The sequence below is a fragment of the Myodes glareolus genome, chromosome 18 (assembly GCF_982192425.1).
Source record: "Myodes glareolus chromosome 18, mMyoGla1.1, whole genome shotgun sequence".
Taxonomy (NCBI): domain Eukaryota; kingdom Metazoa; phylum Chordata; class Mammalia; order Rodentia; family Cricetidae; genus Myodes; species Myodes glareolus.
The window spans coordinates 7,749,896-7,768,654 of record NC_142043.1 but is presented as its reverse complement, the minus strand read 5'-3'; the positions used below and the strand labels follow the sequence as shown (position 1 = coordinate 7,768,654).

At 49.7% G+C, this 18,759-nt stretch overlaps 1 protein-coding gene across 1 annotated transcript in view; it reads right to left on the bottom strand.

Moving 5' to 3' along the window:
• The window catches only part of Rftn1 (raftlin, lipid raft linker 1), a 202,464-nt gene that overhangs the window by 53,822 nt on the left and 129,883 nt on the right, over positions 1-18,759 (bottom strand). The window contains exon 5 of the mRNA XM_048445475.3: positions 7,891-8,266. Within this exon, the coding sequence (XP_048301432.3) occupies positions 7,891-8,266 (376 nt within the window). The remainder of the gene's footprint in view (positions 1-7,890; positions 8,267-18,759) is intronic.

The window sequence follows — 18,759 nt, the reverse complement described above, 5'->3', positions numbered from 1 at the left end:
TATTTATAAACTGCAGAAGAGCTTCCTGGGGCCAAACTCATAATACTCAATCAAGTACATCAAGTACATTGATATGTAAAAATAAACATGTTCCTGTAAAAGGGGGTTCCCATCTAGAGTAGCAGGTCAGCTCAATCAGCCAGGCAGGCCCTGGATGTGAAGCTAGGAGCTCTCTGCTCTTTCATTTATAGCCCAGAAATCAATAATCACCACCACCACCCCCGGCCACTGATTTGCTCCGGCTGTTCACGCTGCCAGCCACGGTTAGCAGGAACCGCTGCCAGGAGCAAATACCTGGAATTTCAATCTCCGCTGGAGAGCCAATTTTTGTACCTTTCATTTACTCAGGCTATCAGAGCTGGCCCAGCTTAGAAAGCTTCACTTCCACAGGCTGGCTGGGAATATGCACTGGCTGCCAAAAACATCATTTGAGGTGATAGGAAAAGCCCGCCACCTCTCAAACACAAGGCATAAAGGTCACAAAGAAAGGTTGGCATTAGGGAGGACAAATCATGTGTGTGCTCCGGATAGGGAACGCCTGCACTATTTTAGGATATAGGCTCCCACACTACAGGATTGTGACATTTGGGTGGTATCTAAGTACTAGCTTGTGTGTGTGTGTGTGTGTGTGTGTGTGTGTGTGTGTGTCTGTGTCTGTGTCCTTTGCTACTTTGCCTTGAGATGCTGTCACTTACTAAGCTTGTCAGTTGGGTTAGACTGCATGACCAGCAAACTCCCAGACTATGCCGACTCGACCCTGAATGGTGCTTTACATGCATGCCTAGCCATACCTGGCTTTTTACTTGGGTTCTTGGGTTCTAGGGACCAAACTCAAGTTGCATGCTTGTACAGCAGGGGTCCAACTCCACATACGCTGATTATTTTTTAAAACTGGCTAACTTGCCTTTATTTAAATGACAGGATTTAAAAAGAGAGTTTTCTTCTCGACCACAGAGGTAAACCACTCCTGCTTGCTCTAGTGCCATGCAGGGCCAGGAGGTAACAGCAGCAAACACATTCATCCCTGTGACCCCAAAAAGTTTATCATGTAGGAGATGCATTCTAGAACAAAGGAAATCGCCCAGCCCATCTAGTCAAGCACTTGTAAGGTCCCCAAGTCCTGAAACTGCTGTTGTAAACAGTTGAGCTATTCCATCCAACAGAGGTGTGCCTAGCTTTGGAAACCGCCATCTGGATTGCATGCAACAAACACAAGCCCCAAGCCAACTACCTTTTCAGTCTACCTGCCTGACTCAAGATGCCATAACTGTACCAGAAATTAGGTCCCAGTGCATGCAAATCCAATCACTAGACTATGTCATGATGACGGAAGGCAGTTGGAGATGTGAGGAAATGACCAGGGATTAGGTTAGGACAGGAATAAACTGGGTGACTAGGTGTCTTCTGACCCTATGTATCCGAAGTTCAATAATGGCTGCTAAGAAGAACCCCATCTGTTGGGTCTAGCTTTCCCCATCTGAACCTTTGATATTATTGTAATATATCTCACATGTATTTTCATATATCATGTATTTTCACGGGTTGTTTGAATTTACAGAGAAGCTAGCTCTTGAGGTCGGTCTGCCTGTCCCTGTTTCAAACCAAAGCAAGCCTGTGTCAAGTGTCTGCCAAGAACTCTTGTCTGGGAATGGGCTCTCCTCCCAACTTAGTGACAGAGAGGAAAGAACAGCGTACGCTCAAGAGTAAAAACACTGTGCTGGAGAGAAGCCAGAACACAAACTTATCAGATGTAATGTTGTTTATCCCAAGACAGGAAAATGCCCGCAGCAGGAATGAGGGCCAGTTCAGCAATGGGGAAGAAGCTCGGTTGGGACTCTGGCTGCGTGCCTCAACTTCCTCCACCGATTTCTGCTGGATGTTGTAAGCATCTGGTCTAATGGTCTAAAGGTGTTTTGTTGTCTGTCTGTCTGTCTGTCTGTCTACCTACCTACCACCTATTTGCAGTTTATTGTTTTATTTTGGTTTGTTGCATACTTAATAATTCACTCATTCAAAAAAAATTGGCTATCATTGCACATTCTGCACACCCTACAGAACAAGGAGTAGAGAGAGAGAGAGAGAGAGAGAGAGAGAGGATGGAAAGTAGATGTATAAATAAATTTAGGCCATATTAAAAAGCAGGTTCGCACATGGCAGCTGGAGCCTCATCAGGGACCCAGGGTCCCTGGCAGACCTCACCTCAGATGTGTCCATTAGGGACAAAACAACTGAGGCACCCATCTGCTTAGATTGAAAGTCACTCCTGAAATACTACTGGCCAGAACTGCCTGCAGGTTTGGTCCACAAAACAGGCCCTGTAGGTGGTTACAGCCAAGCACAAATGCAATGTGAGCAAGAACTCAGAGCTGCTGTATTGCGAGAAGTGAGAATTTGGTTGAGGCCACACCTGGTAGTTCTTGAACACACAGAAGGACCATCCCCACTCACATGGTGCAATAAACACCTCACTTCCCAATGCATAACGAAACAGAAAAGGAGCAAGGCTGAAATGAGAAGAGAGAAGGCTGGGGTGGTGGAGGAGAGAGGGAGGACTGCTAGACAAGGTGGCATCTAATCTCTCCAGGCTCTGTTCCCCCCAGGGGGCCCTATTCCCACCCACAGGTGTCTCCATCCTCCCCCAGGAGGCTCCATTCCTCCCCCCAGGAGGCTCCATCCCCTCCAGAAGGCTCCATCCCCCCCCAGGAGGCTCCATCCTCCCCAGGAGGCTCCACCCCCGCCCCAGGAAGCTCCATCGCCCCAGAAGGCAGGACTGAAGCTAGAAACAGATACATTTTTTTTCCAGGAAGGAAAGGGAGATGCTGCGTGAGGAGCCCCAGAAGTGCAGTGATGATACCTGATCTCAGACACACAACCCTTTCAGTCAGCTCCTCCATTCACATGGAAACCAACCTAGAGAAACTGTTCAAAATGATGTGCTGTCAAGTTCTCATGTCCCCCCAACCTCCAGTCCACGTCTTATGTGAGCAGGGACTGGATTCTGAAGAGGAGTCCCGGGTCGGTTTAAATTTCCTTATCTGCTCTCTAAGTCTACCCCGACCCCAGATGGAGTGTTTTCCAGATGTGGGAGAGTCCCAAAGGAAGGCCTGTTTCTGAGAATGGCCAAAGGGCCAGGCTAGCAGAGAGCCCGGAGAGCATCAGACTGTCTATCCTCCTTTCCTGGGGGGCCTCGCCACACTTCACTTAAGATTCTTGCGCTCACCAAAGTCCCTGTGCCATGGTTGTTGCCTCACATGGTTGTGATTGACCTGAGCAGGACAAACAGAGGACATGGAGCCCAGGCTGGGACTGGCCAGGCACAGCTGGCCGGATGGTCCTTGCCAGGCTGTAGGAAGCAAAGGAAAGGCTTGCAGTTCTGAGTCCCATCTGGGGCTTGAGTGCTGAACTCTATAGTTCAGAAGGAAACCTGCAGCTTGCTAGTCTGCAGTTATGGAACCAGAGAGCTGGAATATGTCAATGAGCCACAGGGGCTGGTTGGATTTCACTTTCCAAGGAGAGTTCCAGTTTGGAAGAAACAGAATTGAGAACTGAATCTGAATTGTGGTCATCAAAAGCCAGACTTGGGGGAGCCAGCGGAACTGGCAGAATCAGTCTTAGCTAGGTGGGAACTGCAGGTGGCTCAGGTCATGGGCGGAGGGGGGCGGGGACTGAGATGAAAGCCTTCTCTTCCAGTAAGGCTCTTGGTGCTGTGGTGGGAACATGCCAGCAAGGCTGCTACTCAGGCATGGGGGCCAGCACAGGAGCCTCTCGGCCAGCGAGGCCACCTGACATGACAGCAAAGGGCAGAGACCAGTGCTTGCAGAGGCACAGCTGACAGTAGTGAAGTCGACGTGCTGAAGGAGACCCAGACACAGGTGCCACCAAGGGGTGACCTCCCAGCACAGCTAACTCTTAACTTCCACAGGAAGTTCTATGCCTGGCAGAATCAGGTGCATCGCTCAGAATCCCAGCCAATGAGTGGCAGAGCCCAGAGGCGTTCAAACCGCTCAAGCCTTGGGCTCTTGCCCAAATCTAGTAAGAGGTTAATTTACTAGAACACAAAGTAGAAGCTGGCGACCACAGTTGGGGACATCAGGCAGGAGGAGTGCCTAGAAGGCCACTGAAAAGAGCCCTCTCGGTCAGAAAGGTGACTCATCCGCGCTCTGACTGGCACCTCACTCCCAGTCTGCCTGGCACACCCAGATGGTTATTGCTTCTTGAGCAAAGGTGTTGCTAGGGGTACTGGGGCTGTATTGCACAGGGATCTCATATCAACAGGGAGTTCCCAGATGAGAAATACAAGTCAGTGAGCAAGAAGAACAAGAAGTGTATGACTCCTGGACCACACTGCAGGGATGGGGTCAGCCTACCTGCTCTCCCTATGATTCCTGGACCACACTGCAGGGATGGAGTCAGCCTTCCTGCTCTCCATATAACTCCTGGACCACACTGCAGGGATGGAGTCAGCCTACCTGCTCTCCCTATGACTCCTAGACCACAAAGCAGGAATGGAGTCAGCCTACCTGCTCTCCCTATGACTCCTAGACCACAAAGCAGGGATGGGTCAGTTCAACAGTTTGCCCTATAACTCATGGACCATGATTATGGATGGGTCAGTTCACCTACTCTTTCTACAGCTCCTGAAAGTCCTCTGTGAACTGTCCCTGACTGGATCCACTCCTAACTGCCTCCTACATAGGAAACAATTAACAGAGGAGGGGGAGGGGTTAGGAGGGGGCATCTGAATTCTTTTTGAATTGTCTTGCTGTAGTTGCCCACCTGGCAGAAACATTTCAACTTCCTTAGTGGGTGGGGGTGGACTGACAGAAGGCAAAAGGAAAGCTGAGGAGGGCATGGGATGGCAGGCTGGCGGCATTGGGTGCTGCATGGATGTTCCCGAGACAGAATAGAGAACATAGGCCTCAGGGAAGAAATCAGCTAAACTCCATAGGAAAATGCTCAGGGGAGAAGCTGGGGTCAGGCAAGGACTATGACCTTTGGAGAAAGGGTCCTCGGTGTCCAGCCTTCAGGAAGGGAACTTGCCTTATCTATGGCATGGGCGTCACAGTAGCCATCTCCTGTCACAGTTGTGGTGAGGAGCAATTGAGATAACACCTGGGAAAATTGGACCAGTGCCCTCCGCTACTAACTTGTGTTTATCAACTAACAGAATAAGCCAGCGATAGGACGAGATAGTCTGTGAGACGCTTGCAAGGCAGGGCGAGGGCTGTATGTGCAGAGGGAGGTAGCTGCCTATCTGGGGACTAAAATGGTCTTTGAGGCCCAAGCTTTTGCCTCTCATCAGCAGGAAATCCCACTCCCACTCACAGTTGGGCTGAGGCCTCCGTGATGCATTAACCTGCCACTTCCCAAAGGGTCTGAGGCTGCAGGAGAGGACATGGTCCTGAGGATGCAGGAGAGGAAATGGCCCTGAGGATGCAGGAGAGGAAATGGCCCTGAGGATGCAGGAGAGGACACGGTCCTGAGGATGCAGGAGAGGACACGGTCCTGAGGATGCAGGAGAGGAAATGGCCCTGAGGATGCAGGAGAGGAAATGGCCCTGAGGATGCAGGAGAGGACATGATCCTGAGGATGCAGAAGAGGACATGGTCCTGAGGATGCAGGAGAGGACATGGTCCTGGGACTGCAGGAGAGGACACGGTCCTGAGGATGTAGGAGAGGACATGGTCCTGAGGATGCAGGAGAGGACACGGCCCTGAGGATGCAGGAGAGGACACGGTCCTGAGGATGTAGGAGAGGACATGGTCCTGAGGATGCAGGAGAGGACATGGTCCTGAGGATGCAGGAGAGGAAACGGCCCTGAGGATGCAGGAGAGGACATGGTCCTGAGGATGCAGGAGAGGACATGGTCCTGAGGATGCAGGAGAGGAAACGGCCCTGAGGATGCAGGAGAGGACACGGCCCTGAGGATGCAGGAGAGGACATGGTCCTGAGGATGTAGGAGAGGACATGGTCCTGAGGATGCAGGAGAGGACACGGTCCTGAGGATGCAGGAGAGGACACGGTCCTGAGGATGCAGGAGAGGAAACGGCCCTGAGGATGCAGGAGAGGACACGGCCCTGAGGATGCAGGCCATGAGATCTGGGTGTTAGAGAGAGGTTCCCATACTCAGCCATAGGAAATCCTGGACCCAGAGGGAGGCAAGGAGCCACAGGATGGAATCAGGGTACTGGACATCTCAGAAGGTCTTAGGAGAGGCCTCCCAGGGTCAAGGATTGACCTTAAAAGCAAAGAGACTTTGGGTCTAGGATAAAGGTGGATTCCATGACACAGGGATTTCTGCACTCCTGACAGACTCTCAGGATCCATGGCCTCCTTTCTCCTTAAAGTCAGATTCTGTGAGGGTGACACCATGGAGCTAGGGCCCTGAAATAGCAGCTCAGACAGGGAAGTCCTTAGCACCAAGCACACATTGAGCCTTTAAAGGAAGCTACAGTCCCTTTATAGAACAAGGTAAGACATGTGTCTGGACCTAGACAGAAGGTGTGCACAGTCACTGGCTTCTTACCCATGGGGCTGCTTGCCTCACATGGCTTCCATCCCTTGCTCCTGGGGTTCATGCCTGACCTGTGCCCTCATGTTCCTCATGGTTCCATAGACACCCTTCCTCCTTCTCAGAATTCAGCTTGCACAGACCCCAGCCCCATGAAGTTTCTCAGGAGCCTTGCATGGGATCTAAATCTGAGCTACCATCAGGGTGAAATGAAAAATCGTATGAACAGCTCTATCCAGGAGCAAGGTCTTGTCTGAATGACAGCTCCACTGCATCTCAGAATTGAGGCGCCCCAGTCCCTCCTTTGGAGTGACCCTGCAATTAGATCTCAGAACTGACTGGACAGTAATTTTCTTCTCAAGAAGTTCTGATGTGGTCAAAGAAACCATTTCCCTACTCTTCAAGCACCCTTAGCGCTCGCAAGAGGCCAACTTCAAGCACTAGTCAGTACAGCAGCAACTGTCACTGGAGACTCAATACAGAGAGGTCTAAGCTGATGCCCTCATGAGGCTCTATGTGTATTCTATTGTCAGACAACTCATGGTCATCTTCCAAAAGCCAAAGATTCCCCATCGCTAGCATAAGGACCTCATTCAATGGATGTGGCTTCCAACCAAAAGTAGAGAACCGAGACTATGTAAACCACAGAAGGCTTCAGGAAATCTTACCGTCCTATACTATTACACAGGGAAGACCCAGCAGAGAGGTGTCATGGATGCTGTCAACCCCGTCTGCGGTTTCATGCTAGGTGTGCCATCTCCCAGTTGCAAGTGGTAAGTCCTGAATCATAAGACCAGCACAGGAAGTACTAATAAATGTTGGCTATTAGAGCTGTGCTGTTATGTGACGCCATCAATGCGACGGCCATTACCACTGACAAAGAAATCCCATACTGGTAGCCTCTGTCTGGTGGAGCATTTTCTCCATGGTGTCCATCTGTCAACTGCACACACTCCCTGCAATCAGGATGTTTGCACCCTAGCAAGCCGCATACCACTCTTGCATGGTGTGCCCTCCACAGCTTCCATGCACTCTTAGGCAGACATTCAGAAGCGGAATGTCTGAGCTCATTGGAGAGTGGCCCACAAATGCTGCCTCTGTGAGGGAAGAGAAGTACCTGGCACATGGTATTTCATCTAAACCACTTTGGGAGTCCCTGGAAGCCACTCTCACTGGGCTCTGTTCCTCCCACGACCCACAACTGCTGCAGGGAGATAAGCAGGGAGATAAGCAGCTATGCAGCCCAGATAGACTTTCTCTTTTCAACGGACTGCTGTGTCTACACAGTAGCTCAACTTCCCTCTCCCTGGGCCCAGCAAGTACTAAAAAGCCGTTAGTCTCTCTTTCAGCAGGTCAGACCTCCTGGTGCTGACACTTACTCCTTGAGAGCAGCTCTTCATGCCCATTTGAGGGGTCACCGTCTGGTCCATCCAGGGCTGGGCTCAACTCCCGCAGAGGAATCTCATCAGCCTCTGTCTCTTCTGAGGGAGTGGGTATGCCAGGCTGGGCACTAGGCACCTCCCCTGTGGAGCCTGGTCTTTGGTTCACTCTGGCAGTGGCAGCATCCATATCCGCAGCCTTTGGGGCATCATTTCCCAAGGATGCATGGTCCCCAAAGGTGTGTTTCCCATCCCTGGCATCCACAGCACTGTTGGCAACGGGAACTGATCGGCTACTGCCTGCCGAGTTCACAGAAGACTGGTACTGAGGCACCGCACCAACGAACTTCAGGCCCCGACTTGCAGCTTCCTGTACCTGGGGGACAAAGGAAAAGAAAGTGTTGTAAATAGGACATGGGCATGGCCAGGCACTAGGCCTCTTTGCATTCTTAGTGTAAACACCAGGACCACCAGGCTGCAGAGGCCTGGACAGGTAAATCAGGCTGGTGGGTTCACTGTTGGAAAACTTAAGCATTTGTTGGGTTCTTTGTTTTGTTTCTCAAGATAGGGTTTCTCTGTGTAGCTTTGGAATTCGCTCTGTAGAACAGTCTGGTCTTGAGCTCACAGAGATCCGCCTGCCTCTGCCTCTTGAGTGCTGGGATTAAAAATGTGCACCACCACCACCTGGCAAGCATTTGGTTATGGAAGCGTGTGCTGTGTGTGTGTGTGTGTGTGTGTGTGTGTGTGTGTGTGTGTGTGCGTGTGTGAGCTGCCTGACATAGACAGATGCTGGTGGTCTTTCTGCTCAGCCATCTCTACCCTTATGTTTTTATTTTTGGGACAGCATGCCACTATGTAGTATTGGCTGGCCTGGACTAAGTTCCTCCTGAGCATGCTTCCCCAGAGCTGGCATTATAGGAGGGAGTCACCGATTCCTTTTCCCCTTTTTTGGTGTATTTGTATGACATATGAGTACACATGTGTGCAAGTGAGTATAGAGGCCAGAGGTCAGTATCAGGAGTCTTTCCTTAGCTGCTCTCCATATTTATTTTTTGAAACTCATCTGCTTGTCTAGGCTGACTGATCAATGAGCTCCAGGGATCCACAGCTCCAGACACCCCCTGTCTCTCCCCAGGGCCCTGGCAATAGAACTGCAACATGAGTTGCCATTTTCAGTTTTTAACCCGAGTTCTGTGGATCCAAACCCAGGTCCTCATGTTTTTGTGGAAGGCACTTTATGGGTTGATCAGCTCCCGAAACCTTTTATTTTCATTTTGTACGAGGCTGGGGAGGGGGTTTGAAAGAATGAGCTCAGACAAAGAGAACTGGAAAGAGGAAGTTCCTGGCAGTTCATATTTTCCACTCCATCACCGGCTACCCGCCCACCAGGCTAGAGGACAAACTGCAGAGCCTCACTGCATTCTCTCGCTGCCTGGGGACGGCACGTGCTCCAAAGAGCCTCCTTTCGTAGACAGTAGTTTAGGCAGAGGACCAAGGTGGGGGATCTCATGGGGCCTGAAGGAAGCGACGACGGCACTCCCATACCATCTCTGACCCACAGCTAGAAGCAGGCCATTGATTCATTGATTCCCCAAGCCCTGGTATACACCAGCTCATGTAAGGAACCGGAAGTTGTTCCCCTAACTCCCAGAGCCCAAAGGTGGAGTCTGAAGATCCACCTACAAGGTGTCTTGTGACACATGACCTCTTCAGGGAAATGGCCCCAAGCAGGTGAATTTAGTAGGAAGAACACTGAAAGAAAAACTGAAAGTAACCGTATAATGAAATCAGGCAAATCAGGCCAAACTAGGAGGGGGACTTCCAGAGAGCTCCCCAGCATGGATGCTCAGTGAGCCAGAAGGATGGCCTGGGAGCCGCTGAGGTGGTGCTAGTCTATGACCGCTAAGGTTCTGCAGGTTCTGCAGCCATCAGCTATCATGAGCAATCAGAAATAAGCTCCAGCAGGGGCTACTGGAAGAGTGACCTCTGAGCCCTCCTCAGCCCAACTCTCCTGGGTTACGTGAGGTCATCTTGTTCTACACAGAAAAGTCTAGAAAAACTTCTCAAGAAGTTGCAGGTATACACTCCATTTTTCTGGGTTTTGTTTTGATTAAACTGTAGCCTGTGCCAGACTGAACAGTAACAGTACTAGGCCTACTGTGGGCCTGCTGTGTGCTGGGCACTGCAGCGGCAATTACATGGCTGTTTTGTTTAATCGTTGTCCCCACTTAAACGAGAAAAGCGAGGCTGAGGGGTGGAGAGTCGTAAGTGTGCAGTGGGGAGCCAGAGTTCAAAGCCAGGCCTGGGTCAAAGCAGACATGAGGCCAAGCTGGGCCCTCTCAGGCTTGACTCCATGCACACCTGTGCTGAGTGAATCGGCCTTGCTACCATAAACAAAAACCTGAGGCAGACAACTTTAGGAAGACAGGCTGAAGATCCTGGCTGATGAAGTCGGAGGTTTTAGTCCCTTGTAACAGGTAGGGCAGCTCACATCACAATGGCTAGGAAGTGGGGGAAGGGCGCCTGACTCACTAGCTTTCTTTAACTCCCTTTTCCTACCAGGCCCCAGGCTATACAGTGTTAGCTGTTCCAGAAGGACAACCTTGCGTGCGCACGTGGACACACACACACACACACACACACACACACACACACACACACTACCATCAGTTGGGTAGTCCTCAGTTCAACCAAGAACACCATCACTGCTTTGTATGTGTTCACCCACAGGCCTCGGCGGGCTCAAATCACTCTTCAAAGGCCATGAGGAAACAGGAGGGGGGAAACCCAAAAGTCCCTCTTTTCAATCATTAATCCGTGATATTCACCTAGTTTTGAAATTATTCTGGCAAGCTTCTGAAAGATAACACAGACAGCAAGCTTTCAAAAGAAAAGAATGGGTGGTAATTTTAAGAATGAACAGGGCTTCAGCTAAGGACAGCAATTGCTCACAAACCGTAGCTCTGAGCTTCCCGACAAAATGGGCAAAGCTGGGCCTACTGCTCTGCCAGAGAAAACAGCCTTTCTGAAGACAAGTCCACACAGGAGCCATGGCAACGGCAGGGCTTGAAGACTTTTAGAAAGACTGAGCAGGGAGCCCCAGACCTGTTCCTCGATGGGACAGGAAATCGTGGGCGGTGCAGATTTTCAGTGCCTCAGTGGTGTTTACAAACGGGAGAACCGGGAGCTGCTCCTAGCAGACCACGTCCGGAGCGTGCACAGATCAGGGCACAGCAGAGGTTCTAGGGTCCATCATGACTGCCGGGCTCTCCTGCTAGTCTGGGGCTCTGGGTTCTGCACTCATTCCCTGCTAACCCCAGACTCTTGTGCCCTGAACTACTCTGGACTGAATTTATCCTCTCAGCCTGTGTTCTCAGAGTCAAGTTCGCCGACACCAGTATGTCCCGGTGATGTGTGAGCAGTGTGAATTCTCAGATACTACAGACCTACTGAGTCAGCCATTTGGAGGTGAGCCCTGCAGCCCAGCGTGTGGCCCAGGACAGCCTTGCTTCTGTGCTGGAAGGCTCTCTGCACTAGCCTGGGGTATTCTGTCCTGTTACGCTTGCAGTAATGGAGAGTCCAGTGTGGAGCCATGTTCAATGCGTATGAGTATACCCTTCCTCCCAGAGTGAGCTCTCTGAGAGTGAGATGGTGGTGGACTACACTTCCTGTTCTGGAATTCTCTCTACTGGCCCAGATGAGCACACTGTGATCAGCACTAGGAAAGCTGAGGCAGGAGGATTACAAGTTTGGGGGCTAACCTGGGTTACACAAAGTTTCCAAGGCTAGCCTAGGATACATAGTGAAACATCATCTCCAACACACACACACACACACACACACACACACACACACACACACTGGGGGACGTGGGAGGCAGGCAGGGAGGGAAGGAGAAGGGAGATCAGGACTGTGAGCATTGAGCTGTCATTATTTAATAGAATGGGACCAAGGTATGGATAGTGGGAGAACTGAAGAAGCCATTCCTGAAATCATTAAAGACTGGTTTAATTTTTACAATATTATGCTTCATATAACCTACTCTGAAACTAAATCTGCGAAAGGCTTTGAAGAATAAATAGAAGTTTACCACATATTTGAGGGAAAAAAAGTAGAAAAAAATCTACATCAAAGGCAAGAAAAAAAATTACCCACAGCAGAGGTCTGATGATGGGTAACAGCCTGATGTGCTGTAGAAACTTATAAAAAATTTTCTGAAATATGACATGAGCAGCCAGGAGCATCCAGCAGGCACAAGGCTGGAACACCCCACATGCCTCAGTAGAGGCTCACTCTACATCCTCAGTAGAGGCTCACCCCACACCTCAGTAGAGGCTCACCCCACATTCCCTCAGTAGAGGCTCACCCCACATCCTGTCAGTAGAGGCTCACCCCACACCTCAGTAGAGGCTCACCCCACATTCCCTCAGTAGAGGCTCACCCCACATGCCCTCAGTAGAGGCTCACCCCACATCCTGTCAGTAGAGGCTCACCCCACACCTCAGTAGAGGCTCACCCCACATGCCTCAGTAGAGGCTCACCCCACACCTCAGTAGAGGCTCACTCCATGTGCTGTCAGTAGAGGCTCTCCCCACATGCCCTCAGTAGAGGCTCACCCCACATGCCCTCAGTAGAGGCTCACCCCACATCCTGTCAGTAGAGGCTCACCCCACACCTCAGTAGAGGCTCACCCCACATGCCTCAGTAGAGGCTCACCCCACACCTCAGTAGAGGCTCACTCCATGTGCTGTCAGTAGAGGCTCTCCCCACATGCCCTCAGTAGAGGCTCACCCCACATGCCCTCAGTAGAGGCTCACCCCACATCCTGTCAGTAGAGGCTCACCCCACACCTCAGTAGAGGCTCACCCCACACCTCAGTAGAGGCTCACCCCACACCTCAGTAGAGGCTCACCCCACACCTCAGTAGAGGCTCACATCCACACACTGGCAGCACATCCCTGACACTCCCACTTTGGTAACTGTGGAAGCAAAGGGTAGAGTCTAGGGGGAAGGCACAAGGTTTCTTCAAATCATCTTTTATCTCAAACACCAGTATGAGTTTAATGTGTCATGTACTGCAAACACACTCCATGTCACGGTACTGCAAGCACATGCCCTGACACACACCCTGACACGGTACTGCAAGCACACGCCCTGACACGGTACTACAAGCACATGTCCTGACACGGTACTGAAGCACGCGCCCCTTTCAAGGGTTGCTGGAGTGAAACGCACCCTCCATCTGAAGCCCCCTAGGAATCCACCTCCTGAGACAATGAAGCATCTCCGTGTGTCACTGCAGTCCGGGCATCCATCCACAGGCTCCTGTGGAATGATGAGGCAGTGGGATACTTCCCAAGGGCTCAGCACAGGCTGCCCAGAGAAGACTGCATTTCCTTTTCATAAGGATCAATATCTGGGACCAGAGAATGGGTCCGTGGTTAAGAACATGTACTGCTCTTGTAGGACCCAGGCTCAGTCCCCAGCACCCAAGCCTGAGGATTTAAACCATCTATAACTCCAGTTTCGGGAATTAGATGTCCTCTTTTGGCCTCCACAGGTACCTGCACTCATCCACACATACCCATAGACATGACACATAATTAAAAATAAAATGAAATACTCTTTAAAAAAAAAAAGTTGGTATTTGTCTAGGTCCTAGGAACCCGGATCTCCTGGTGTCTCTCCTCCCCTAGTGCAGACGTTTTCATTTCTCTTTCTCAGAAAATCATCTTGACTGTGGCTAATCAGAGTCCTGTGTTTCTCAGTATTTGATTATTCAACACCTTTATAGAACGAGTCTCAAGGGCATACTAATGACAAGCATTGTTGCTATTGATCGCGGTTTATCCGGGGCCACCAGCTCTCATCAGCCTCACTGTCTCTGGGGTGACTCTCGTCCTGTGTTTGCAGCATTGATCATGTTAATTATCCCACGTTTGTGTCTTTAGTTCTGACTGTCCTTGCAATCTGCGCAGTGGCGCTGGTAACCACAGCCGCTGGACCACCGCCCACTGTGCTCTGAATCTAGAGACATGGGTCTCTCCTTCCTCAGTTCCTCCCTTTCCTGGCTACCTACACATCCATTCTGCCAGACCTACACATCCTGCCAGACTCATCCCTCCCCTGCTGCATACAGCCAAGGTCACCTTCCTCCAACTACAGCTGGACATCATGAGGACTTCATGCCTTGCTACAGTCTCCAGGCACCTGAGAGCAAATCAGTATGAAATCGTCAGTAACCTGGTCACCTCGGCTGCGGAGTTCCAGACTATCACATGCACAATCACAACCATAATGAGGCAAAACAGCAATTAACACTGTATAACTCGTCTACGAAGTGCATCTGCATGCATTCTATTAGGCCTCCAAACAAGTCCTTATGGCAGAGGAAGCCCGACAGACTTCCCAGAGCTCAGAAGCAATGCGAACTCACCATGAACACCTGGAGCCTGGACTGGAAGTCTTCCTCTCACACTACGCAGCCTCTGCTGAGATGCCCATGTGACTGATATCAGTGTGAGTCCATGTACACTCGCACCAGCCCTATCCTTGCCTCTGCTGCCTTCAGGGAACACTAGAAACTTCTGGGTAGGTATCAAGAGCAAAGTACTACCGTTTAGACTGAGTCGAGTGTTGAACTTAATCCAACACTTTCTATCATGTTAGAATAAACTCCATGATAATTGAATCAGGGCGTCTGACACAAGGTGTCTTCTGAAATTTCATTATAATTTGTAAGAGTCTTAACTCATTACAAAAGCAAGATCAACTTTGGTTATACTACCAAGGAATCACTTTTATTACACACACACACACACACACACACACACACACACACACACACACACAGAGGCATACACACCATTCCCAGAACATCTAAGATGGACTAGTGGTTACTTCTGTTTTAGACTGGGTATCTGTATTTGAGTACATGGGTCAGGCTTACTTCCTCAGTCCTAACAGCTGTGCGTAACGTGGGAGAGAGACACAAAGCCTCTGCTCTCACGAGACAGATGGGTACAAGCTACCAGGTGCTATAGACAAAAGTCAGAGACAGTTTCAAAGTTGCCATCTGAACCCAACAAGGGAGGTGCCATAGTTAATTTTGTGTTACCCTGTCTATACTATGGTGATCAGTTGGTTGCAAAGTATTACACTAACCTAAATACTGACTTTCCCTAAAGTAGGTCAGTTCCACAATGCAATGGGCCTCAACTAAATTAGCTGAAAGATTGATGGATGAGTCTTATACACTGACTTCAGGACCTAGAGGCCAGAGGGCTTTGGTGCTTGCTTCCACCCAGCTAACAAACTTGCCACCATGTGTTGAGAAGAGCTCCATCTTATCAAGGGAAGTTACAGCTAGAGTTGGTGGACTTATTTCAAACAAATTATAAGAGTGTCTATCTGTATGACAAGCTTGATGAATGTCAACAGCTGATTAACAAAGAAAATCAACACTCACTGTTAAAAAAAATTAAAAGAGATGTCGTATCTAATGTGATAGCTCCTAGCCATATGTGGCTATAAAATTAACTCAAATAAGAACATTCACTAATGACTGGAAGATTTCTGTGGTGACTGAAAGTGCTACCTGGCACAGTTGCTATGGAGAATGGCTTGTCATAGAAAACGGCAAATGATGGGGGCTGGAGGTATGGCTCGGAGGGTAAGGGTGCACCCCTCTTACAGATGACTGGAGTATGGCTCCCAGCACCCACACCTGAAACTATAGCTCCATGTGATCCAATGTGCTCTTCCGGCTTCATCAGGTACCTACACTCATGTTCATACCCACACACAGACACATATCCAGACACAGGATTTTAAAATTTAGAAGTACAAAATGATGGGAAGTGTCCAAGATATAAGATACATCCCAAATACTCTTTAGGCCAGACTACAGTCCACTCTAACCCTCCTCAAAATCATGGCTCCTGTTGGGGACCATGACGCACACCAGAAATCTGCAAACAGAGCTACAAACTGTGTATGTCAGGAATGGCAGAAAAACTGCTGTTCTGGGTGGCACAGTTTACATGAGTCTTTACGGTGAATATTTTATCACGTACACATAGCCCTTCCCATTTTTGTCACCTCAACTGACGCGGCTTTCTGAAAAGGCAGCCTCAAAATAACACACACTTGTGCTCACATGTGAAGCCTGCCTATAGGGGTGTATTAACACTTAGCTTCTGGAACAGGGTGCTCTGCCAGGCATTACTGCATGCGTACGAGCAGGCCACGAGGGAGAACCCAGAGATGGGTGCTGCTGGTGCTGGTGTTTTCTATAGTGACCCAAACTTTCAGAAGTGAATCTCGGGCAAGCAGCCTGAAGACCTAACACTTTGGGCCCAGCTCTGCATCTTGCTCCTTCCTTTACGCATTTAAGCATCATCTATAACATGGGGATATAATTCTCATTTAATTAATCATCTATTAGTACCTGTTATAATGGATGGGACTAGGTCCTGGGAAAACAGAAAAATGGCATTACTCTACCATCCTGGATGCCATATCATCTGAGAAACACTAAAGAGTCTACTTTTTCATTTGTCTTAACTGCCCATACCCAACTGGACGTGCCTGTTGCTAGTTCTGAGGTCGCCAGCGGGCTGCAGATGAGGGGAGGTGGTGCTTTTGATTCTCTGCTATTCAGAGTGAGTTGGGAGAAAGCAGGAGATAGCAGGTCAGCAAAACAAATCAACTTAAACAACAGGAGGAGACTAGAGAGATTGTTTAGTAGTTTCTAAGAGAACCTAGGTTTGGTTTGCAAAGCCCACATGGCAGCTCATAACTGTCTGTAACTACAGTTACAGGGGATCCAGTATCATCTTCCAGACTTCACAGGCACTAAACAAGTGTGTGGTGCACATACACACATGCAGGCAAAACATTCACATATATGAATGTATGCATGTGTGTACGCATGCACACACATGCACACACAAAATAAAGTACAGGTAAGACCCAGAGCATCCCTGTGTATGAGGAAGGGATTCACCTCGGGAAAGCTCTCTTGAGGGCAGGCATTCTCAGCAAGGGGAAGTCTGTGTATCTGCAGTGTCTGGGTAGTTGCCCTTAGATGTGCCTGTAGTTACACACCACAGAGAGTGGGGTGTATGTGGGGCTACAAGTCAGTATGAGCTGAGGGGCAGTACTGAACTCCCAACCATCAAGATTTTCAATCAGCTTTTGGGGTCTCCCTGAACCAAACCCACTGAAGATAGCAGCTCCATTTCAGAAGTTTAAATGAAAACGAAAAGCAGGACGGAGACAACAGGGGATTCCTGAGGAGTGACTGATGACTTCAGAGCTCCGGCACCATGTGGTGGGCAAGGCGAGAGCTGGACTTGCCCTGGGACTGGCACCTCCGGCCGTGCCAGGCAACGTCCTCCACCCCACCCCGCCCCCCACTTCTGTCTGCTGCATCATTCTTCTCTGCGGCAAGTTTCCTTCATACAGCAAAGCCATGACTTTGCCAACTTACCCCTTTTCCTGCCAATAGCTTAGACACCGGAGACAAAATCTGTAAACTTCCTGGTATCCACAGGAAATATTTCAGGGGCTGGGCCTACTCAGTGCAGCTACAACACAACTCCTACCTACGCCTTAGGCTCTGACACGCAAGGGCCCGACGATCAGGACACCTGCTGCTCTAGTGCCTTCCAGCTATGACAGAGACGCCACACACAAACCCAACAACACGGATGCCTACACATGACCAACACCAGCTGACATGCAAGACAGATGGGGACGAAGAGTTGCTGAGAGAAGAAGACTCCTGCACACTGTGACTGCCAAGAATTACTGGCTTAAGGCAGACAAAATAAGCCTGAATACTGTCACATGTCCGTCACGTGGTGGGAAGCAAAGCTCGTGTTCTGTTCATGCCTCTTCCATGAACAGGAACTTATGAGACTACAAGGCAAATGCTACAAAAGAGAAGAAATATTTAGGGCAAACAGCCAAGAAGCTACATTTGCATCCAGCTCACTGATGTATTTTCAGTCAAAACTGTTTCTGTTCCCTTGTTCTAGGCATAGGCACAGCATGTGACTGCTTCCCAGAGAAAGCACGGCCTCCACCAGGTCTGCTCAAGACTGTCCACTGAAACACTTTCTGGAACCAATCTCCTCCCAGCCTATTCGGCAACCACCTCTGACACACCTGGAGCACACACCTGAGCACACATGAGGGTGTAAATGTTCAGACCAGGAACTTGAAGCAAAGCAAAGGCCCCAACTCAAGAAAACTTCTATTCTTCAGGTCAGAGCTCATAGGAGAATACTGGGCAGGGGGAAAGCCTCCCCCAACTGAAGGAAGACCCCTGACTTTATGACATCCTGGTACATGTCAGAAAAAGAGGCTGGGGGCCAGAAGTCACAGCTCAGTGCCTTATTCTAAGAACCATGCTCACCAAGGAAGGGAGCAGCTACAAGAAATACGTGGATGACCAGGAGGAGAGGCAGGCATCCATTCACCAGCCCTAGCTCTGGACTCTGATACGGTAAACAGTTGCTCATCATTGCCTAAAGCAACTAATGATGCCAGGATCGAGACTGAAGAGATGACTCGGGAGTTAAGAGCATTCATTGCTCTGCAGAGGACCTGGGGTCAGTTCCCAGAGCCCACATGATGGTTTACAACCATCCTTAATTCCAGTCTTAGGGGCCTTCTTCTGACCACACTGGGCACTAGACACACATATGCTGCAAATGTGTGCGCGTGCGCACGCATGCGTGCATATGTGTGTAAGTATATATGTATATGTATGTTTGTGTATACACACACACATATATATTAAGGCAAAACACTCTAAAAATTTCTTTTAAATGATGCTAGGATGACAGGAATGTGCTGGAA